The sequence below is a fragment of the Zonotrichia leucophrys genome, chromosome 3, assembly GCF_028769735.1.
Source record: "Zonotrichia leucophrys gambelii isolate GWCS_2022_RI chromosome 3, RI_Zleu_2.0, whole genome shotgun sequence".
NCBI classification, from domain to species: Eukaryota; Metazoa; Chordata; class Aves; order Passeriformes; family Passerellidae; genus Zonotrichia; species Zonotrichia leucophrys.
Window position 1 is genome coordinate 83,058,459 of NC_088172.1, and position 24,330 is coordinate 83,082,788.

A 24,330-nucleotide genomic window follows, 5' to 3' on the forward strand; every position below is an offset into this window, starting at 1 on the left:
ACTCGGGTGGTGACAGCAGCAGGTCTGGTTGGCAGGCAGGAGAGAATCCTCCCAGTCCTGCCCTCACACACCTGCAGGGATATTTTCCATTGCTGGGGGTAGCCTGAGGTTAATTTTGCGCTGTGATGACAGGGGCGAGGCAGTGCAGGAGTTTCCCAGCAGCTCCAAAGCCCTGCGGGGCGAGTGGGAGATGATGTTTCAAAGCAAGCAGAGCTCCTGGAGCAGTGGGGCGGGTGGAAGAAGCCGGGCACCGCGGAGTGCCGCAAGGAGGAGGCGGCAGCCGCAGGAGGGCTCGGACCCTCTCTGTGCCCCCCAGCACAGCCGGCTGCAGGTCTGCAGGTCCTTCTGCAGAGCCGGAGCACCCCCGGGATGCCCCCCGTGCCCTCAGATACAGCATCCCCAGGGTCCCTCTCCATGAGGTGGATTCCTCCCTGATGGAAGCTCCCGGGTGGGTCTCCTTGGGCAGCCCTGCTCCCCTCCCCGGCCCGGTGATTATCCAGTAAGCTGCTCATGCCAGCTCACTTTTTATGAAAGCACCTCTAGATTTCAGCCCGGGGTTTATTTGTTGAGTTTCTCTGCACTTTTCCTTTCTCCTGCTCTCCTGCCAAGACCCAGAGATGGTGCAAGCCTTGGAAGTAAATAGAAAATGCCAAGCTTCGTTTTTTTAGGTCACCGTAAACTACACGCTTATCTCCTTTCAGAATACTTAAGCCACAGGATGTCATCTCAAGCCAGCACAGAAGGATAAGGACTCAAACGTAGGTCTGGCTGTAGATATGAATATGTTGGGATCACAGTGAGGAAGTGTATGTTTGTATACAACAGCCTTTTTAAATCCAGAGCCTTCTTCCTTTTTCCTCAAAGGTTCCATATTCTTCTGGCAACAAAGATCTTTTTATATCTCTGGGGTTTCATATTCCACCCAACAGCCTATCATAGGAGAGCACAAATCTACTAAATAGTAAAATGAGGGATTACTTCCACTCATCTGTTGACAGACATTTCTCCAAATTGGATCAAATGATTAAAGGTATTAGAATGACGTCTTGCAGGTCCAGATCAAATCATTTGAAACCTTGAGAGTGTTTCTCCTTTGCTTGGAAGAAACCACCAGAAATAGCTGTAGGTGCTAATTGTCCATTATTCTCACCAATGTGAAATTGTTAATTGGGACCTTTAAATATTTTACTCACTTGAATCCTAACCAGAGGTCTTCAAGATGGAAGGACTGTGCAGCGGCTTGCTTCCCGACGCGCCCTTCGGGATCTCTTCCGACGCCTGAATGGTTCTTCCTCGAGTTGCTTACACTGAGAAGAGGGGTCCAGGCTGTGAAGTCTTCCAACATCTCCCACTACAAAGATGGCACTGCTGAAAGTCAAATTCAATCAGAAGAAACGGGTAAAGCTAGCACAGGGACTATGGCTCATGAACTGGTTTTCGGTGTTTGCTGGAATCCTTGTTTTTAGCATGGGATTGTTCCTCAAAATTGAGCTCCGGAAGCGAAGCGAGGTGATGGACAATTCTGAAAGCCACTTTGTGCCCAATTCTTTGATATTGATGGGTATATTATCCTGCGCCTTCAATGGTTTTGCTGGAAAAATTTGTTACGACTCTCTGGATCCCGCTAAATTTGCCAAGTGGAAGCCTTTGCTGAAACCTTACCTGGCTCTGTGCTGCGTCTTTAACATGCTCCTTTTCTTCGTGGCTCTGATTTGCTTTCTCATGCGGGGCTCCCTGGAGAGCACGCTGGCCCAGGGGCTGAAGAACGGCATGAAGTTCTACCGGGACACGGACACCCCCGGGAGGTGCTTCATGAAGAAGACCATCGACATGCTCCAGATCGAGTTCAAGTGCTGCGGCAACAACGGCTACAAAGATTGGTTCGAAATCCAATGGATCAGCAACAGATATCTGGACTTCAGCTCCAAAGAAGTGAAAGAGTAAGTGACTCGCTGGGGTTTGTGTCACGTAGTGTCCATGTGTGGTCAGTGCTGGCCTCGAGTGCCAACAGGCGCTGGCTGGAAGGGGGTCTGTGTAAAATGGGGTCTTGTGTCATAAATCGTCCCAAATGACCAGCTGGATTGCTTCCTCCCCTGACAAATTCCTCCAAAGTCGTCCATAACATAAAATAAAAAGCACCAAACTACAGTTCCCGCTCTTACTCAGACAGGCTAAATAGTTTTTACTGTCTTCTACTGCTTTATAAACCCATTACCTTGAGCCACACTCCCAAAATCAACAGGAAAGTAGCAGAACTTTACTGATCTTAAGCAGATGTCAATGTGATTGATTAATTTCCTAAAAAAAGAATTCCCTGGAGATATACTGTTGATACCACTTTTAAAACTCCACTCAGATATTGGCAGCTAATCATGGATGGAAATAAATAGAGGCAAAAACACTTTGCCAATAACTCTTGTCTTTTAGATCCTTAAGATTTAGAATTTTATTTTTGTATTCACTCAATGGACTGCTTCAGTGCTGTGATAATACCAAGCATCAATTGATGTTCTTAGCTTTACAAAGTGGCCCTTGTAGCCATATGTATTTTAAGTTCTGTCCTGTGCCTAATTTTTTGAAACCTCACATGAAAGCAGCACTAGTTTATTGTTTCTGTACAAACCAGATCAGGTTGTTGACCAGAAACACCTTAATGGCTTTGATGTCAGTGCCCAAAGAGGCAGTAATCCTAAAATCAGGTTAGGTGCAGTAAGCTCAAGCAGAAAATAAGCATGAGAACAAAATGAACTTTTGAAATTAAAAAGTGGCATTAGGCATAAATACCCACAACTTTTAAAAAATTAAGCACCGGGGAAAGAAATGGTTATTCTGGGTTCTTTGGGAACATCATTCGTCAACATTTATGCTCTGTGGTTGCATAATGGGTCCTGTAAACTGGAAGCAATCTGCCTTTTAAATATACTGCCGTATTAAAAATGTCTGAAGTAATTTTGAAAAAAAGCTTTGTGTATCTCTTGGGATCTCTTGGGATCCCTGCCTGACTGTGTAAATGGTATTTATCTCGTGTGTGTCTCTCTGTGTGTTCCTTTGACTTGTTGGGTGGTCTGGTTGTTTTTGCAGTTCTGAATGAGGACTTTTTTTAGTGGAAACTGTTACAGATTTAACCCGTTGCACTGCAGGGTGTTATAACAAATACATTCGCTATTGGATAAGGGGATGTTCCCATTGCAAAGGTATGCCCATGGGTATAAATAACTCCTTGAAAAAACCTCGCCAGCATTATATGGAGATTTGAGAGCTGTAGCTTAATCCAGCAGCAGTGGAAGGGCAAGGCACAGGGGGAAAACGGGGTTATAGTGTCCTTAATAACTCATGCCTTGTTTGGGACTGAGACTCAAGGTAATTTCTTTGTACTACTGAGGCAGGAACTAGGGCATTAAAAATCTACAGATGGGTTTTAGTGAGTTCAAGGTTTGTACTGCGTGGTGGTGCACAATCTCTGCTCCCATTCCTGGTGGGATAGTCTGGCCCCTTTGAAGCCAATGGTGAAGTTCTCCGTAGTTCCAAGGAAGGTGGGAGTCTGTCCCTCACAGTGGGATTTTTATATTATTTGTAGAGCAAAGGCCTGATCCAATATCCAATCTCTCTGAAACTGGTGGAGCATTTACACATGAATGGGAATTAGACCCAATCCAGAGCACACTTTACGTTTAGAGAGAAAACCTCAGCTGCATTTGCTCTTTAGATATATTTAGGTCATGATTGCAAAGTGGAATTTCCCTTCACCAGGTTGTTGGAATCACTTCTGTCTCTATGACACAATTTAAAAATATCCATATAGAAAGCTACAAGGGACACTCAGATTTTTTTTCGCCTCTCTACACCACTGGGACTCTCCATTCTGTGATTTTCTAAGAAAATGGCCTGTTTTAAAACTGCAGTCCTTTTATTATAGTCTTTCTGCAGAGTCAGTGGAACTATTTGCCTTCCAAGTTATCTTGCCTCTAAACATCTCCTAAGACACCAGGCTAAATGACTGTTAACAGAGAACAACCACAGTGTCAGATGAACAATAGCTGGGGGAGCTCCTGCAAGGACTTTGGAAATTTTGAAATTTTGCAACATCCTGTTGCTGAAGCACATTTCATGTTTTCAATACTGGCTACCTTCCCACGCCAAGAATAAATTCACAACCCCTCCTTGGAGATGTTATCATCAAAAAGAAGCTATTAGGTTTGCTGGATCAATAGATATAGAGTGGGTTCCAAGGCTGCTCTGGGTTCTTTTCCAAGTTCAGGTCAGCTCCAGCACCTCTCTTCCATCCTAACTATGCTGTGATTGCTCTTTTCTGACTGAGTTCTCTCATCATTCACTTTTGTTAAAAATTAATTTCTTTGAAGAAGTGACCCAAGGGCGTGCATTTCCACCAGGAGGAGTTAATTACAGACTCAGTGTAGCCCTGACATAGAAAAGGAGAGAAAGCACAGAGAGAGAGAGGACACCCTGGACAAACACCGCTACATGAACAGGGGGACGCGGAGAAAAGGCATGGTGGAAAATCCTCCTTGCCTTCGCTTTCCGTCCTCGTGCAGATTTGCTCCTGGGTATCTGTGTGTGTCTGTGTCTGTGTGTGTGTCTGTGTGTGTGTGTATGTCTGTGTCTGTGTGTGCCCTCACACTCCCTTCTGCCCTTGCCCGTAGCCGGATCAAAAGCAATGTGGACGGGCGGTACCTGGTGGACGGAGTCCCCTTCAGCTGCTGCAACCCCAGCTCCCCCAGGCCCTGCATCCAGTACCAGGTCACCAACAACTCTGCCCACTACAGCTACGACTACCAGACCGAGGAGCTCAACCTGTGGCGCCGCGGCTGCCGGGAAGCGCTGCTCAGCTACTACAGCAGCATGATGAGCTCCATGGGCGCCGTCATCCTCCTCGTGTGGCTCTTCGAGGTACCCCTTCCCCTCACACACACTGCAGTCCAGTGCCAGCTCTGCAGGAGCAGGGGCGTTTTCTGAGCGAAAATCAAATCTGGTTAAAATAAATTTCCCCATTGTTTGGCTGAGAAAATATCTGATAGCTGAGTAAGGGCTGAAAGGTCCCAGGCTGGAAACAGAGGTGGAGGGGGTGTGGGATCAGATCCCTCTTAGCAGGGGCCAGAGCCTCCAGTATCCCACAGCAAAAGGGGGAAAAGGGAGTGATCTTCTGTCCAAGGCAAGGTGCTGAGCAGGGAAGAGAGTGCAAGGGCTCTACTGTCCAGATGCATTAATTTTACATGTGTCACCATTTGTGGGGAATGAGAAATATAAAAAAGCAGCACATCAGAAAGGTGTGACAGTAATTAGTGGGACAAAAAATGCAGTTAAAGGGTTTACACCCTGAACAAAATAAGGCTTTAAGCCACACACAGTGGAAAGATTTCAAGGCAGTGTGTGGACCTTCATCAGCTCCAAGAAAGCATTTGGTCAGAAAAAGTGGTTTAGGTGGAGCAAGTGGATTAAATTAATTTTATTCTGCTTCCCAAAACACGATGCAAATGCAAACAGGTGCCAGCACTGCCCAAGGCAGGTGTCTGTGGGCACCAAAGTGCAGCTTGGCTGATAAAATACTGTTCATCCAATGCAATGAATCCCCTGCCTCTGGGAGATGGCCAGTTCTCCAGCCAGGGTGTTTAATCAACACTAATGCTCGGGGAGCGTGGGCTGGCAGTGGCACGAGGGCTGGAACGTGAGGTGCTGGATGTGGAGATCAGGCAGGAGCTGCTGGCAAAAGAAAGGGTGCAGCTCCCTGGGGTGCAGCAGATCTTTTCCTATCCTTGGAATGGCTGCTGCAAATGGCATTGCCTATTTTAAATGATTCAGCTGCCTTTTAAAAAATTTAGATACATGCAAATTAAAAAAAGATGAGTTACATTTTGATACAAGCACTGGCCTACAGCCTTCCAGGAATGAAGATGCTTTTTAGAAAATAAACACCTACCTAAATCTGTGAACTGAAAAAAAAATCATGAAGTTACTCCATGTTGTGTTGTTTTAAAAATAACTGCTCCAAGCTGCAGGGAAATGTATTACCTCTTTGCTCTGTTATTCTGCTAAGAAAAGAAAGAGAAGGTCTTTATTTTAGCCCAGATTCAAGTGCAGAGCTCTTGAAGGGAGGGGAATTTTAACTGTGTTCAAAAGTCAAAGAAATTCAAAAACTCAGGGGAAAAATGCACAAAAATACCAATGCCAGCTGCAAAAAATCATGACTAGGAACTTGTAACATAGCTCTGCTAACTTGAAAGAGATTAATGACAGTGATATGTTAACATTAATAACAGTGATAAAAATGCAGTATTTTATGCCTAACTCTTCAAAGTACACCTGGGTATTTTTTTCAGCTGTGGCATAATGAGAAATAAGATCTTCTCTTCTTTTCCTTGCTTTTTTCAAAATTGGAGGTGAGACTTTTTTTCAGGCAATCAGAGGACTTGTAGGGCAAAACTTGAAAGAAACAACACGATCCTGGGTTACAATAACTTGCCCTCCTGAGTATTTATTACTTGCATGATATTCTACCATAAAGGGACCAGATTTGGGTTTGAAATTCCCTTTGAAGGGAGGAAGCAAAGCAGGAAACTGACATTAATTTAGTCTCCCTTGAAATATAACAACTTCCTTTAAATTCCAGTCAGGATAGGAAACAATTTTATGCTGAGTAGGAGGGCAGCAGAGGTTCCAGCTCCTGGCCAAGGTAAGTGTGGGTCTGAGCAGGGTGAGCCCAGGGGCAGAGGCTGTGCTGGCTCTGTGCTCCTCATTTCCACTTTGACTGACTTCTGGGAAGGCACAGAAAAGTGGAAAAGCAAAATCCTGGGTTGCTTTGCACCTGCAGCCACCATGGACTCAAACCAGGGGCTTCTCCAACAATGCCCTTCTGGGGGTCATGGACAACTCTTCCAGCTGGGTTATTGGAATTGAGGTGTGGGAAGGGGGAGAGAACATGGAGGGGAAATACTAATGACAGCTGTTATTCTGAGCTGTAGAAAAAGGTAACATGCCAAACAGGCACAGGGACCTTAGGGAGGGCATTTCTGTTTCACCTCTCTATACTAGGCACAAGGAAGGATGAACCTGTGTTTTGAAACATCAAAACTTCTGTTTGAAAAGAATGCTAATATCTAGAAGCTGCTCCTCCTAACAAAAGCTGTAGGCTTCCCATGTGTGACAACCAGTCATGAGGGTGACAAAAAAAGATCACACCCTGCTCTGGCTAAGCCGCCTCAGGCTAAACCCTGGCAAGCAGATGGGCTTCGCTGCAGAAGGTCAACAAGAGCAAGCCTGGATGTCTTCTTGACCTGCCTCAGCCAGCAAAGGGGAAAAGAGGGGCTCAAGGGTGCCCTGAATAAGGCATTTCAAAAGGAATAGAGAGCTGAGGCTGGTTCCTGAGATACTCCAGGTCTTCCACTTGTGCAAACATGTGGATATCAATGGGTCCAGCTGCCACAGCAGCCGAGACCCTGGGATTCACTTCTCATGTGCCACAGACTGGGCCCAGGCTGAGCTCCAGGAGAGCACTGAGACATTCACAGGAGGCACATTGCATGTCCTGTGTTGGAGAGCAACCTTTCTGATGCATTAACAGTAGGAGCGAACCCTGGAGATCTCCCAAACCAGCCCACAGGCAGCATGGGCCCTCCAGAAGGACACAGTTTGCTCTGTTGGCCTAGCTGGAGCAGCTGAGTGTGCTGGGATGCAGGGGATCCACCAGCCCAGCCCTGCAGCCCTGGAGAAACACTGTGGAGAAACAATGTTCTTCCAGACACTTTAAAGCTGCTGTAAAGTGACAAGAGTTTCCATGACAGGGAAATCATCCCTCAGCAGGACTGGCCTTGCTCCGGGGCCCTGACCCCACAGCCTTCTGTGCTGGGTTGTGGTTCAGCTCAAACCTACAACTCACAGGCTGGGTAAGGCTGGAGGTTTAGCTGTGGGAAAAAGGATCACATTCCTCAGCCTGCTGGCAATTATTCCTCTAATGCAGCCAAGGATCCTGTTTTCCCACTCTGCCGCAAGGGCACATTGTTGGCTCAGGGACAGCTTGGTGTCACCCAGAGCCCCAGGGCCCTTTGCTGCCAAGCTGCTGTCACTCCCAGCACGTACTGGTGCCTGGGGTTATGCCTTCCCTGGTGCATGACTTGAGCTAAACCTGGGGTCCCAGACTCTCTGTGATCATACAGGAGAGAGACCGATTTACCAGACACCTGTCTCAAACTTCCTGGGCTCTCTTCTCATCTGGCAGAGAAGGCAGGCTCAGATCAGTGGGGGTGGCAAGGAGACAGACATTTTGCATTGCTTTTAAGGAATCTCAGCTTCAGGGACTCAAAATCTTGCTTAGAAAGGTTTTTAAGAAAACAAAGTCTTAAACTGAGAGAAAATACCACAAAATCTCTTCCGAGGACAGGTCAGATGTCCAGTGCTGCACAAGCACATTCCTTTTTAAAAGCATGATGATATTTAGTGACTTAGAGCCATCCAGGAAGCCAGTCCACCTACCAGGCAGTCAAACAGTGGCACTTGTAAAGTCAATCACAATACAAAGCTCCTGCTGACATGCAGCAAGGCAACACAAGTAAAGAGCGACGTGGAGGCCATTTCCTGCACCCAGCCCTGTTAACCTGCACTTGCAACAGCCTTTGATTTCAAAGATATCAGCCCCATGAGTGAGAGCAGCAAAACTGGGACTCAGAGTGGAAGGGAGATGTCAAAGGCTTTAAATCCCAAGACTAACGTGATGGGATTTGTCACTTGTCGTGACTTTTATAGAATAGTGCTTTAACTGATTTAAGTCATCATATTATTGGCTAGATGAGACTATTTCAGACTCAGAGCCACTAGAAACTTCCTTAGTGACCAAAGTGTGGCTAGTCATACATTCCTGTGTTAAGCAGTATCAACATTTGCCCTTGGATGTGGAAGCATTGGATGAAACTTGTTTGTTTGACCAATCTTTTTCCCTTTCTGATCTTGAGTGAAGGCAGAGAAATAAGAACATCTGCAAAGGCTGAGAGTAGACAAGTGTAGCTTTAGTCTTCCAAGAGTTTGGAGACACTGACCATATACAAGTAGGATGACCACAGTAGACAGGCTGATGGATGGTCCATGGAAGCACATGCTTGGGCAGTGCCTTGAGCCCAAAAGCCAGATGTAAATTCTGCCTCTGCCCTTGCCATGTGGCTGCATCCCTAACTCAAACCTGCCAGCCTCTTCAGCCATCAGGGCTGAGGAGGACCAAAGGTAATCAGCTCCTTGGGAAACTGGATAGTGCGACAGAGGCATTGCACTTCCCTTAGAGAACAAGTCCTGTGAGGTCCTGCCAGGAGTAGGTGTTCTCCATCTGAGCTTCACCCAGCACCTGAAGGACCAAACCAATCCTACTGCTGCCCCATCCCAACCACCAGCCCCACCACGTCAGCAGGCTGCCTCTTCTGGGAGCTGCTCTTCTGTCCTTCTCTACTTCTCATCAATCACTTTCTTCACAAGCACCACAGGGGAGAGGTCAGATTGTTGTGAACGGTGTTAGAAGGCAGGAAACAGGCTGAAACCACACTTCCTCTCTGGAGGCAGGTGCAGGGTGTTGCCAGTGTCAGCAGGGTTACACAGTACAATAGAAAAAGTCTCAGTCAGGGCTGCTGGGACGAGGTAATATTTAATCAGAAATATAAAATTTGTTTTAGGTGGAATCAGGGAGGGATCACCCACTGCCTTGGTTTCCTTATTTGCACATATACCTATATTAAAACAAAATCAGAATCTGAACCAGACAAACTAATGGCTCAAATCCTAACTCTGCTCCATTCTGCAGAGACACTGATTCATTAATATCTCCTTGATCAGCTTAATATACTCACCAAGCATATTAAGATCAATGCAAAGCTGTAATATTTAGCTAAAACTAAGCGGGTGGTGGCCAAGGACATCCAAACTGCCTTGTGGACACCCCGTGCACAGCAGCCAGGGATGCATTAAAGCCTCCTGGGAAGGCACCAACACTGATGGGGCTTGTGGAGAGGCCCCTTGGGCACATGGCCCCTGGGAGCAGCATTCCAGGGTGCCCGGGCAGGCACAGGGAGGTGGGATGGAGTGCCCAGACCCGGCTGACGCTCTCTGCCTCTCCCGTTGCCCGGCACAGATGTCGGTGATGGTTGGCCTGCGCCTGCTGCACACCTCCCTGGAAAGCATTGCCAATCCTGAAGACCCTGAATGCGAGAGTGAAGGGTGGATCCTGGAAAACAGCCTGAAGGACACTTTCAAATCTGCGCTGGAGAACTTGAAAAAGCTGGGTAAGTTCAACCAGGTGGAAGCAGGAGCCGAAGGGGCCGAAGGAGAGGAAGGCGGGAAGACGCCAGCCATCACAACAGTCAGCTGAGCTGCTCGCTGAGGTGGACTTTTTCTCAGAGAAAAATAACACAAACTGAGAATTGTGAATATATCTACATTTGAAAAGCTATGTATCAACCACCTGAATACACATTTCTACGCATGTTCGCTTTTGTACACGGGAGCATACAACATAGTGCACCTTGGGATAAAACACTTATCCACTATGTGAGTACACCATATCCAGATCCTTTGGGGAATATGACCCCAACTAGGACTTGTAATATTCACATGTTCCCTTATCAGAGACAGTTAGTTAAAGAAAAAAAAAAATTAAAAAAAAAGATTGCTGGCATCACACAGCAATCCATTCCATCTTATTTTGAAATTAAAAGTGGAATTGGAAAAGTTAATTTTTTTTTTTTTTTTTGCTCAAGTTGTTTCATCAGCATACTTTCTGTACTTCAGCTTTTAAGGACAAACAGATTGGGTTTCTGGAGAGTAACATGATAGAATTCAAAGAAAGAAGGATTTCCAGAATTGTATATAACTTAGTATACAGGTATTTTGACAAACCTCTCATATGTGATTTTTGTTAATGTGCTAAGCAATGGTATTTTTTGCTGTATTTTTAAGACGTACATAGAACAAGATGCAAACTTATGCTGAGAATTTATGTTCTAAGCAAAAATTGTAATTTAATGAAGCAGCCAAGCATCATAAAAACAACATTCAGGTAAGACTGATAGGGGTTATTTCTCAGGGGTTTTTGCAGGCTGTATATCTTGAATGTATGTGTTGTAGACTTATGCTTCACCTTGTATTTAAATTCTTTGCAGAAGCTTAGAAGATTCATCTTTTAGTGGGTGGAATCCAGGCTATGAGCATGTGCCAGTTATGGTTACTCTGGACATTTTACAGAGTATGTCATCTCATAACTTGCTCCAGAATATTCAAGCCCAACTATTTTTAAGGCAAGAAAAAGACAAACCCAAATCCAGACCCAAACCCAGGCCAGTTAGAACTCATACTTTAAATGTTTTCCAGGGGCCTAGAAAGTGGACACCATTCATCCACAAGTACACCAAGCCTCACCCTTTCAGACCAGGGAAAACTGAGTTTAAATCAATCCCCAATGTGAAAATTTCACTTTATCAGGGATGGAGTACTTTAAATCAAAGGGAAGGCACATTTTGCATATGCTGCATCTCTCCAAACATAATGTCATAGCTGGAGAATCCTGTTCTCAAGTTGGAATAAAACATGGAAAGAGTTTTCTGTGGCGTGCAGCCTTTAATAAGGGAACAAAGCATCATCTTGAGTTTATTTTGCCAGATAATTTCAGCTAAAGGGAAGGAAACCCTAGAGACCAAGCCCCAGCCCCCTGCACCAAGGATTGCAGAGCCCTCAGTCCCTCCCTGCAAGCCAGGCACCACACTTTGACCCTGGCTGTGCAAACCCTCTGTTTCTCAGGGTGTACCAGGGAGAGGTTTCTCGGTGGGTCCCTCCTCCCTGGCTGGTGGCCAGCCCTCAAAGGGAGCAGTGTCTGCAGCTGTGTCACCGCTGCACAGCCCCCTGGCTTTCATTCTTAATCCCTTGTGCACTTGCCCCAGCAGCACTCAGCTCCTCCAGTTCCTGCCCCAATTCCCTCTAGGATGGACAGACAGTTCAAGGCAGGACAAGTGGGATGTGTCCACGCATCACGCCATAGTTTCCATCTCAGTGCCCAGGCTGTTTCGGGCCACCTCTACACAAGGCTTGATTTGACAGGTGTCTGTGGTGCCCTTTCACCTTCTCAAAGCTGGTCAAAGCTTTCAACTTTAGTTGTGGTCATGAATTTAGTTACAATAATGAATTAAAAAGTCACTCTCCCCTGCTGTGCGTAAGACTAGGACAAGGGCACTGACAAAAGGCCAACTTGCTACTCACCACAGCCTATCGTCTCTTGCTCTGCCGAGGGACAGAACTGCACCAGCCAGAGCAGCTCCTCCCTGCTCAGCAGGACGTCACTAGGGCCAGCTCCCCTCTCAGCTGGCCATTAGAGAAGAGCAGGGTTGTGCATGGCACACAATGTGGCCACATGTACCAGAAAGAGCTTTTCAGAGGAGTCACATGTGGATAGGAGCTGCAATACAAGGATTAATTACAGTCTCTCCTTGGGAGGCTTCAGCGAGCTGTGATCTATACCAGTTATTTGACTAGACTGACTTGTCAAAGAGATCTAGATTTATTGCTGCCCTAGAAATCTGGCTTAGGCCACTAATTTAGACAGGACTCTCCAATTATTCGTGGTCTCTGTTTTTTATCAGATTATTTCTAAAGCAACATAACAAATTTTCAAGCCATTCTTTCAATGCCACACTGGAGAAGCCAGTTCCCAGAGCAATGGTATCAGGCAGGTAAAGAGACCATCTGAAACAGGTTTATGAAGAACAGTACTGGAACCAGGGAACAAAGAGTACATGGGCTAATGCTGTCTAAAATAAAGCCTCCCAGCTGATGAAGATCTTTGTGACATCTTATGATTACCACAAGATTGTAATATGACTGCTTTGTACAATATTACATGTAATATATCACTTGTCCAATCTTACACATACTTTCTTGTGATACTGCAAATGCTGTTCTAGATAAAGATATTTCTGCTGACTGCAAATGTAAATTTAGGTATTAAAATGTTATTGCAAGTAAAGACCTCTTTAAAGAAAATGTTTAAATATATACGATTTAATACAGATTTCTTTAATTTGCATTACTGTTGACTTTTTCCTTCTGATTTCATTTTTTGGATCTGTTTTACATGTTCCTATATGTGGGAAAGTTTTCCCCACCTCTATATAACGCTCTGAGAGAAAGCAAACCTTCCTCTTTTCACAGCTAAGCTCAGGATGTGCAAGCAGACCCCTAAATCACCGGTCTCCTACTAGAAACAAAATTTGCGGTGCTATTTTAATAGCATCCTCTTGTAGTAGACAGGAATTAGAACATCTTCACAGCCCTGAACGTGATGTTCTGGTCATGCTGAACCAGTGAAACCACTGGCATCCCCAGGGTCTTTGACAATCAGCTGGGTTTATAACCCCTTTTTCTCCCCATTTAAATCTAACTTGCAATGGACATTCAAAAGAACATTGTTCTTATTTTAAGTCTAAAGCTCACAAAGTCAAATCTCCCTGCAGCAATCCGACAACTTCCAGAGCCGTGCCCTGATTTTCAAACTAATAAACTTCAGAAGGATGTGAACTTAATTCATGCAAACCAGGCCACTTCTTTTTAGGTACATCCATATGGATTAGCAGCTTAAATCCAAGTACCCAGACCTCAGAGTCAGCCCAAGGCCTTGAAGCGTCAACTCTGAAGAAATATCACTTTTAAAAGAATGACAAAATGTACATTATTTTACCAATGACATTTATTTGAAGGGACACAGAACATTGACTAAAGTGCTTTAAAGGAGGAAATATAAACAGCTTCCTTAAAGCTATTAGTTCCTAAGTAGCCTTAATACAATTGATAAGATTAGCCTCCATGCATTACATGGGCTTGGGCATTTGGTAACACCACACAAACACAAGTGTGCAGCTTAGCAAAGAGCATGGGAATGCTATATCGGGCTCACAGGCACCACGGGCCTCCTGGCTGATGGGCTGGGAAGATTTTTTTCAAGGCTGATATAAAGAAAACAAAGCAAAACAGTTCCTGATTTACACCCAACTTGCTTGTTTCGTGAAAGAAGCCAACACTGCTCTTAGCATAATCAATGGAAAAAGGGGACGGATCACAAATGCTTATTTAAAAAAAAAAGAAAGAGCATTATTAGAGATTAGTTAATTAAGAGATAAGGCCAGAAAAATAGAATGGAGCCATGTGATAACAGCCCCCTGTGGGGAAGGCACAGGCTTAGGCAAATTTATTTCTGGCAACAGCAATGCAGCTATCTCAAATCTGAAGTCATGCCTATGTGGACCCTTTTCTGATTTATATCAGACCTATAGTGTTCAGTGACTGACTGAAACACTGAACTAGTAAAACACCTCTCTCAAAGCACCTGCATTTGCTGCTCCCATGTAATTTCACAGGTATTTCTGAATCCAAAGCACAGTTGTGAGGTGGGACAGCTGGAGGAAACCCTGGCCTGGAGCTCAGCTTTGCAGATTCTCCATCACAGTCTCTGCAGCACCCTGCCACGGGGGAATACCCCTTTTTACAGTTCCTCCCTAACATTTGGGAGGGCTCCACAGAGGAAGGCTGAGCAGGATTCCCACCTCCTATCCTCCCATCCCATCAGCCCCCCATAAAGCACATGCAAACAACTACTCCTGCCTGGTTGTTTCTACTAAGAGGACAGCCCATAAACCACGAGGAAGTACATGTCCAGCTTGTTCTCACAGCTCTCCAGAGCAAAGGGTGGTGCAGGAATCAGAGAAACCAGTCCAACAGTGAAACCAGGACCAAAGGGCAGGTCTGCAGCCTGCCACCAGACTGATGCACACCCCCTGCACCAGGCAGCCAAGTACACATCCCCGGGCAAAACAGGGTCAAGCATTGCAAAGCAGAAGTGAGCAGACTTGGGCATGTGGAACTTGGAAAGGCACAACTGCAGCTGGACGGTGATGAAACAAAGAGAGCACAGCACTGAATCTCAGGCACACAATTCCCCACACTGACTCCCTTGGTAATAGGGTGAAAATGTTTAATTCTAGTTAAGACTTTTGTGGGGGGGGTGAAAAAAAATCCCCACAGAAGTCACTTTGAAGTCTGCGATGATGCAGAATTTAACAGCAGCACCAAAGACATGCTGTCCTTCCCAGCTGGAGACACACAGAGCCCTCGCTCCAGCCAGGCAGCAGTGTCAGGATACCCAGGCCGGAAGGAGACTCCGGCTGTGTTCATTAGTTCCAGGGCACACACAGTCCCCAAACACAAAGTTTTCCTCTTACAAATCACCTCCTGCCTTCCCAGCCACCCAAATAACCTGTCCAGAGGTGGCACAGCTCTGCCTTAGACAGATGGGTGTGAGTTTTCCCATTTACACACATGTTTTCTCCAGCACAAATAATAAACTAAGGTTAAAAATTACAAAAACACAATGGGGACATATCAACAAGGACAAGGTGAATTCACAACTTTGTATGAATGAATCTTTCATTAATGACATAAATTAATCAAGAGCATCAGTAAAATTGATTCTGTAATGTTGCTGTTGGCATATTTTAAGTAAATTCTGACAGTATTTCTTGTTTTCATCCTAGAATGTTAAATGTAATTAGGACTTAAAATTCAAATTTATTCTCTACTTCTCTAAGTTGCTTGTTAAAATTATTTTAGAATATTTTAGATTATTTTTGAGATTAGGTAATATTAGAAATGGATCAAATACATTTCAGGAAACATTTTATTCAGGGAAAAACTTGCAGTGGTATGTTTATAGATTTCAAACAATTACTACCACACCATATCCCTGACTCCAGTGGGAGAAAACAACTTTCTGTCCCGTCCCTCCCTCTTTGCAAGGGGGCACTCGAGCAGGAGTGCTGCTTACACAGGTTGACATTCCCAGTGCCACACACCCTCCTCAAACACCTCTCAGCCAGGTCCAGGTCTCTGCCACTGGAGAAGGCTTACAAGATCCCAAATCTCTGAGAGCAGGATCCAACCCCTTCCTTGCCCCACCACAAGCACTGCTGCTGCAGCCCTGGGAGCCACGTGCACCTCCTGCAGCCCTGCCTGGAGCAGGGTGAGCACCCTGAGCAGCCACTGTGCTCCCACTGTGCTCCAGGGCAGTGAAGCACCCACATGTGGTCTTGGGTTTGCTGTGCTAAATAGATGTGACACCTTTCAATGCCGGGACCCCTGCTCTTCCACATCTGCCCAATGATTTGAAATGCTGCCCACACAGAAGTGTTCGTCTCACACAAGTTGGCATTAGAAGCAGTCACCCCCAGCCTCCCAGTTAAACACTGTACTACTGCATGCTCCAAGGGACACACATGTTGCTAGTGTAGAGCATTTACCACTCCATTAAAAAAAAAACAACTCAGAATTCCTTGTTTTCAGCTCCATCCTGTTCAAGCTGACAGACTGGAGCTTAAAGCCTGCGTTACAAAGTAGTACACAGAAAAAAATCCCACAAAGTTTTTTGTTCAGAGTTCATGCCATGCTCCAAGCTTTCAGCTATTAGAGCTCTTTATGAATTACCACAACCTGACCTGGAAGGAATTATTACACACAGATGAGATGCCTGACTAGCTCAACAGCATTAAGTAGATGCTTAGCAATTACTGCAGATTTTTTTTCTTCTTCAAGTGTATTTGGTGCTACATTGCACGTTCATTCCAAGACTCTGATACAATCACTGCAAAAATACTCCAAGGTTTCTTGGAGCTTGACAGGAAGCAAAGAGCAGAGCAAAGAGCACCTTCCTAATGCAGGCATCTCTAGTTAGAGGACACTAGTGAATTACATCAGTGAACACATTGCTGATCCCCTCGCCCTCGTTATTTTTACATAATCTTCTCTCCTATTCATTAACACACTTTACCATCCTCCACACTTAAGAGTACTGCAAGTACAGAAATATATTTCACACATTGTTCCTCAAATACATGGTTGATTTCAAATCAACACTCAGGTTTTACAAGTCACTAAAATATTCCGCAGTGGTCTGCACAGACACCATCCCTAACCTGAGCTCAGCTGTCCCACCCTGCCCAGGGCTCTCTACCCAGTCTGGCTTCCCTTCCAGGATCCCACGCAAAGGACAAGCTGGAAAACTTACCACCTCCAAGCTCACGCTGTCTGAAAAGAGACTGTGAAAATATATATTCACAAACTGATGAAAAAGTAACATTTAATCATTGCTGTCATGGAGACGAAGATCAGTACTTGCCATTTCGTAGCTCCTACACCTGGCGCACTGCGAAACTCCTCATACTCTCCCTCTTCTTTTCTCCTCCAAGAGAGGAGTGCTTGACAAATCTCTCCATCAAAGATGCAAGATTTGGGCATCTAATGTTTGCATGCCAGGAGAGGGGGAAAGGTGGCAGAAGAGCAGGGAAAAAAAAAAAAAAAGAGGATGAATATGCAAAAGACTCAAGATAAAAATATGCAAAGCAGTTTTTATCTGTGGAACAAAGATTTGTAGAAGAAATGTTAAAACTGCCACGAATGAAGTATGAATAGAAACGTACATGTATGAAGCAGCAGAAGAAATAACTGAGCAAGCCTTTAAAGAGCAGCATGTATGGATAATCAAGGGATGTGACTGACAGCAATAAAGTGGGAAGATGCTGAGAAATGTGTTGTTTCCACCCAGCCCAGGAAGCCTGAGCTCCAAATGGCCGTGGTACAGTCGCCTTCTCAGCAGCAGACCCGTGCTTTGGCAACGAGAGGGAGAGTGTGCTGTGTGCCATTCCTCTTCACAGTATTATGTACCAGCCAAGGCCCCCCAAACAGGAAAAGACAACAGGCAGCCTTACTTGTGAAGCAGGTGAAGCAGGATACTGAGGCAAAACACAGTCCCACAGGTCCTGCTGAATCCCAAAGGATATAGAAGACATTTCCAAAAGCCTGTCCTCTGTAGCACCTTGCTCCTGTCCTCTGTAGCACCTAGTCCTGGCCAGACTGCTTGGACACACATCCCTTGGTATGGGTGGTGTGTGGGGGTGGCTACAGTGAACTTCAACAAGAGAAATCACCCTGCCCTTCCATAGTGTCTCAAGCTGAAGTGAGAGGATGTTTCAGTACTGAGCTTTCATAAACAAATACATCATAGATACTCAGCTACTTCTTGGGGCCAGCTGGTGACAAGGGGCACTGAGCTGCATCAAAACACTCGAACATGAGCAGAGGGGTACAAGGCATGCCCAATGTGTGGTAATAACAGGGCTTTGCTTTGTGAAAACCTGAACTATTTTACTGCAGCTTATATTCCTCTACCATCCTGTACCACATTTAACTAACACACATTGACTACTATAGGTGACAAACAGTATTATCAACAAAATAGCTCAATGCTGTTGCACAAAAGTCACACCTGAATTAGCCATTAGAGAGCTGATTCTCCCAGAACAGAACCAGGAATCACTATCTCTCCTGACCCTTAGCCTTGGAATAAAATGGAAAATTAAAGCCCTTCTTCCTTACTGAAAAAAGCTGTTTAACTGTTTGAAAAGTATACCTCTGTGGGACTTTCAGTCAGGCTAATGAGAGTTTTCTAGTGGAATAATTTCCAGAACCTGGTCTGAGGAAAAGCACTGACAGATGGAGAGTCTCAGCCAAGACTGGTATCCCCAAGTTCCTTCCTGTCCCTGACCCAATAGCTCAAACTTCCCCTACAGCAGTATCCCCAGACTCCAAGGGCACTGTTGGCTGGCAGCAAGGAGAGGCAGGGAGGTTCCAGCTCCTCCTGGCCATGCTCCAAGCTCCAGAGCTGCCTGTGGTGTGTGCTCTCCCTGCAGTCCCAGCAGCCAAGCAGGCAAGTTGTTTTATGTGGTTATCCCAGGCTTACAGTGAAACCAAACTAACAAATGACACTCCCTCAGGGTAAAGCTCACTCATAACTTGAGTTTATCAGCAAAGGGAGATGAAAGTGTGCTATCCATGCATCCACATGGCTTCCATCAGTCACTAACAGATGGACAGCTTTTGTTCCAGCAATACTTATGTACAAAGTTCTTCCTGAGAGATCATTCTTGCATTCGTATGGGCATAGCCCAAAAAGAAACACCAACTCTACTCTAATTTCTCCACATTCAAATCCCAAGAGGAAAAAAAAAAACCCAAACCAAGAAGAATTCATGCTAAGAGAGACATTTCCCTAAGGACAACTTGCCTGTAAGACTTCCCGTGGCTGCTAAGCAACCTCTGTGTGCCTGTCCCTGAGGAGACATGGAAGCCATTCCACACAGCCTGAGCCAGCTACCCAGAGAAAGAAGAGCCAAACTGCAAAGTGCTAGCTGTGCATGCACAGAGTGCCTGGCAGGCTCCCTGGCTTGCACCACTCCTTCAGCACCTGGAAGCAGTCCTGCAAAAGGCAAGCCTGGATAACAACTGAATCGAGTGTTGTTCCTATGAAGTCTGCCACCTTCTCCAATGCAGAATCCAGAACTCTGGGGCAATCAGCACTGTACAGAGCTGAGGAACTGAGCAGCTAATGGCACAGAAGGAGATGCCTGCCTATGGAATTTTCTGTAACGCCAGTTCAGATATGAAGAGCACCATTCCGTTCCCACTGTCATGCAGGACTGGCTCAACAAAACCTAAGCTGAGTCCAATACAAAAATACTCAGATCCCGAGAGCCACAGAACCCCGCAAACTTGAGCCCAGTATCTCTTGCCATCACCAGAGGTGCCTATTTTTATATATTCTGCTGCTGTAAAACACTTTCTCTGTACAGCAAATGTCTTACTTTAGAAGAACTTTCAATATGATTTCTGACAACCTCATAACCAATCTGGGGAGATATAAACTAGGCAGACTGCAAGGTGGACAGAATCTTGGCTGGATTTTCAGGCTCAGAGGGTGGCACTGAACAGTTGGAAGCAAACCAGTTACAAGCAGAATTCTGTAGGGGCTGATATTCAAGCCCAAACTGTTGAACACTGTCATATTTGACTTCTATAATCAATATTCTCAACAGCAGAATGGAAATAGAGGGTTACCACTTCCTGCTAGAGACAAATTCCTAGAAAGGAGCAGAGGAGAGTCCAGGGCAGAAGGGAGGCTGATTGAAAACTCAGCTGATCATGACATGACACTATTGTAAAGAGATTTGAGGTGCAATTCCCCTTGTACAATTTAATCTTCCAGACAGGAAAACAGCTGGGATTTAATGCTGAAGGTGGGTTGAGCATCCAGTTTCTCCTCTACAAATTCAGGCCACAAAGAAAATGTTCATGATAGAACTGAACAGAGTACCATCACTTAACATAAAATAAAAAATAAAATACACTTAAAATGAGATGCCAGGGCTCAAGCACGAGAGCTGGCCAGGGTTCACATTGAATGAGAAAGGACAGAAAAGGGTCTGTGCAGCTGCTCACCCCATGTCCACTGCTCCAGGAAAAGGAGTGAACTGTACAGTGCAGGAACACACTGAGCCCTTCAGGTGCAGGCTGCTCCCACTGCTAATGAAGTGGGAAGGCATGAAATTTACTTGCTTAGTGATCAGCATTGAAGACTGATTTGAGGGACATGGGAGGAAGCTGCAGAGAACCAGAGGAGAGCTGAAAATGGAAATAGTCTTGAGAATCCACGAGCACTTCATCTCAGCCAAATTCCCTGCAACAGCACATGAAGTGGTTGGAGAGCTGTGGCAGCACTGGCTCTTGGCACCAGTCAGAAGGCATCAGGGGTTTGTTATCTTGGTTATAAACTTTCAGCAGAGTAAAAATGAGCCTCTTGTGGCAGACTAGGGGGAGTAAAAATGTTACCTTCTAGTATGAACAGAGTAAATAACATTACTGATGTGCGCCCTTTATAAAATGTAACTTACAATCCTTTAAAAAGATGATTAGACTTTTTGGTAGAGGTCAAGAAAGGTTTAGCTGACTGAAGCAAGTGACACTAATAATATAATCATCTTACACTTATAGCCAGGGAATTGCAGATGTTGCACATCCAGGTATTTCTGTCAGCTTGTGATTAACAAGGGGCACACTTGAAGGAACAAGCTCAGCAAAATTCTAGAAACAACATTTAGAAAGTACTTACTGAACGTTGACATGAAAAGCTCATACTTTATGCCTTCAGCCTTGTTTTGTATTTTGTTATGACAGTTTTGTACCTGGGACTTTTTGTTGTTGTTTTTTTTTTTCCCTTCCCCAACACACATAATATATTCTAGATTGTACACATAATCCATAAATATTAACGTTATAGCCAATTTATTACAGATATTATTTCCCTGATACTGAAACAATGTTATATATAAATATTTCTACATTAATATAAACACATGCAAAACAAACCAGAAAACAGAAGTCTTGAGTAAAGAATGACCAAACTGCAAAAAATATTATAAATTGTGTACTTTGCAAGTGTTTGTGGTTGCAGTATCCCAGAGGAAAAACAAAAAATCCTTCTTGCTGTCAGTATTTTGGTTTGCACAGAGAAATCTGTCAGAATCATTATCTTTTTAATATTATGATTACAGGAAAAGAGTTTTTCAATGCAGTTACACGTTATTTGAAACTGTGGCACATAGCTTAAAAAGCAAAGAATAGTAACATCACCAAAAAAGTGGGATTTCTAAGTACCATGCACAGAAAATTGTTGGTATGTCAACCACCTTAAGAAGGGAAGGGCAAAGATAAAGCCTTAAATGTCATTTCCCCTGCAACTTCTCCATGTTTCTTCCTAAAAAGTGACAGCAATATTTTAATGACCCAATCTATGACAGGTAACAGAGACAAAAGCAGTCTGTATTGATGGTAAGAAAAGGAAATCCACATTGGCCAAGTTTCTTTATTTGATACTTCACATCTCCACTCAATACTATTACTGAATGTTTGAAAAACTGTCCTGTACACCATGAATATACAAAATTTATCTGAAGCATTAAATCTGTAAAAATAGGAACAATTCAGTCAGACCAAGTGTAACTGAAGACCTGGCAGACAGTGAAGGGCATTGTTTATCCGGGCCGAGACGCAGTCAGAAATTAAGACTTAACTAAAAGAACCACAGACTATTAAGGAAACAGAACTATGTAAATTAAGATTTTACTAATTTGTCAGAAGATAGGAGAGGGAAAGGTAATGGATTTTATTTTAAATCAGTAAGCATAATGTGATTTTTAGAGACACCTTGGAGGTCTAATTACATACAACTAGAAAACTCACTGCCTTCAGGCACCCTCATATCAAGTGCAAATCTGCGCAGTTATAGAATATATTTATAAAATATACTATATGCAAACATCTTTACAGAGCTTTAAATCAAGCCAAAAAGTAAATATACTTGATGGGACAACAGGAAAAAAAAAATCAAAAATGTGGGCAGTGTGACTGTGGCCCTGCAAAGCCAGAGGAAACCACTCAGGTTATCTGCAACAAAAAGAAGATGGGGATTTGCACCTTGAAAGTTGACTGTTAGCAAAAATGAAGAAAATTATCTTCCGTGCTTCTGAAAATTAACATAAAATTAGCTTTCGTGACTTTTACATATTATTGTTATCTTAAAATAACTTCTAAAGCACAATGTCAATCCTTGAATACCAATAACCAATCACGTAATTGAAAGTGAAAGGGTTTCCCAGCTAAATTCAAATTAAAAACTACATAATTCTAAGGAGTGCAATGCTCTGGAAAAAGCTTTAAATTAAATTATTTTACTTGTAAAGCTAGTGTTAGGTTTTTTTAGTTAGAAAACAACGGGAAGCAAGAAAGCTGCAAGAGTACAAATGACAAAATCCTTTTTAGATACACCACGTGAAAGAGTGAATTATCCACTGATGCAGACAGAAACATCCATTTGCTACATTATTTGCTTCCTTACTTCATTCCATTGCATGTACACACAGAATAAGTATTAAAATGCAGAATAATAAATAAACCGGCTCAGATTACTAGCAAGGGGCAAAACACAATCCAGAATTGTGCTCTATCTAGTTTCTGTTTCAGCAGTCTTTTTCTCTTCAGTTCATGTGAAAAATCATAGTCAGACTTCCAAAAAGAGTCGTTCTTTTTTTTATCAGAAACTTAAGTTCATTTGCCCAGGTTCATAACCCAAGACATTTCTGTGAAGGAAGCACAGTGCAAATTATAGGACTAATAAAATTTGCTTACATAGAAAGAAGTTTACTTGATTAATGTTAATTGGTATCTTTATGAAATACATTGTAAAACAAGGATTAAATAACAGGACTGAGTTTGTTGGGGGTTTTTTCCTCAGACTTTTTTCCTCATCCCTCCTTTGAAAAGCTTACTGAATTACAAAAATCTTTAATAAAGTTCCAGTCTTCAGCAGATAATCATTATAAATGCTGCCAATCAATGCCAACTAGAGTTTGATTTGCTTCTTGTGCATGTCCAATTTCCTCTGTAATACTGTGCTGCTGCCAGAGTTTTTGAATCTTTTTAAATCGTTCTTTGCACAGATGTAAGGGATTCCCACGTCTGAAAAGGAGATAACACTTATCAGGAATGATAAAACACTGCAACTAAGCACAAACACTCTTGTGTGACATACTAAGTATTAAATAACCCCATAAAATACTACAACATTTAGATAACTCTTTAACATTATTCTGTTATCAGAGCAAATCAATAGGCATTTGGATGAGATACCTGCAGTGCTGCCATGCCTGGTGCCCCTTCCTTACAGCTCAACAGTTCCTTCCAGCCTCTGGGAACCTCAAATCCAGCCCACAGAACTCCAAATGCAGGGTTTTAGCAGCCTCTCTGGGCTGAACCAGTTCATATTCTCTGATTTTGGCCAGTTTCAGAAATAGCAAGCATTAACAATATCAAGTCCCTAAATTATCCTCATCCAGGAAGCAGAGACAGGAGTTAAGACAAAGAGCTACCACATTGAATAAAAAAATACCAAAGTATTTCCACTTGGTATTAAATTAATACTGGTTATAAAAACAAATGCACTAGATACAAATGAAATTTTCAGCCTTAGTTTCTAGTCAACTTCATAGATGCCAGAAAGATTTAACTTTAAGCAGTTTTCAGGACAACTGTTTTCAACTTGGGGAAGATCATCCATTAAATATTTTTGACCTAAACCTACATACTGACATTAAAACATCTGAAGATACTAGATGCAGCAGCAATGTCAAAAAATAATGTTACCTATATAATTAAAATAAAAAGATTACATAAAATGTTATTCTTCCTAATTATAGATACTTCTATAATTCCTGTCTTTAAAAGATGCGGTTTTTAAAATATTTACCTGAGTCCCTGGTCTGTCTCTCCATAGTCATCAAGATAAGGAGGAGGATAAAAACAGCCCTTGGTTTTCCCAGCTAAAAATAGCACCTGACATTCTCGTACTCTGGAGAGAAACAG

The 24,330-nt window shown here is 43.7% G+C and overlaps 2 protein-coding genes across 3 annotated transcripts in view; one reads left to right on the top strand and one right to left on the bottom strand.

The window, feature by feature from the left end:
* Nucleotides 1–1,359: 1,359 nt before the first annotated feature.
* Nucleotides 1,360–10,357, top strand: PRPH2 (peripherin 2). Its single transcript, XM_064707021.1, has 3 exons — nt 1,360–1,940; nt 4,662–4,908; nt 10,121–10,357. Exons 1-3 carry the CDS (start codon nt 1,360–1,362, stop codon nt 10,355–10,357), a joined length of 1,065 nt encoding a protein of 354 aa, XP_064563091.1.
* Nucleotides 10,358–21,714: 11,357 nt separating this feature from the next.
* Nucleotides 21,715–24,330, bottom strand: part of UBR2 (ubiquitin protein ligase E3 component n-recognin 2) — a 55,262-nt gene continuing 52,646 nt past the window's right edge. For both annotated transcript variants that reach the window (XM_064709017.1, XM_064709018.1), the window contains exons 46-47: nt 24,215–24,316; nt 21,715–23,427 (exon numbers count right to left, since the gene is read on the bottom strand). In XM_064709017.1, the coding sequence (XP_064565087.1) occupies nt 23,286–23,427; nt 24,215–24,316 (244 nt within the window). In that variant the 3' untranslated portion in view covers nt 21,715–23,285. The remainder of the gene's footprint in view (nt 23,428–24,214; nt 24,317–24,330) is intronic.

Coding starts and splice junctions, on each gene's coding strand:
- PRPH2 (XM_064707021.1), top strand. CDS start 1,360: ATGGCACTGCTGAAAGTCAAATTCAATCAGAAGAAACGGGTAAAGCTA. Junction 1,941..4,661: donor AGCTCCAAAGAAGTGAAAGA/GTAAGTGACTCG, acceptor CCTTGCCCGTAG/CCGGATCAAAAGCAATGTGG. Junction 4,909..10,120: donor TCCTCGTGTGGCTCTTCGAG/GTACCCCTTCCC, acceptor TGCCCGGCACAG/ATGTCGGTGATGGTTGGCCT.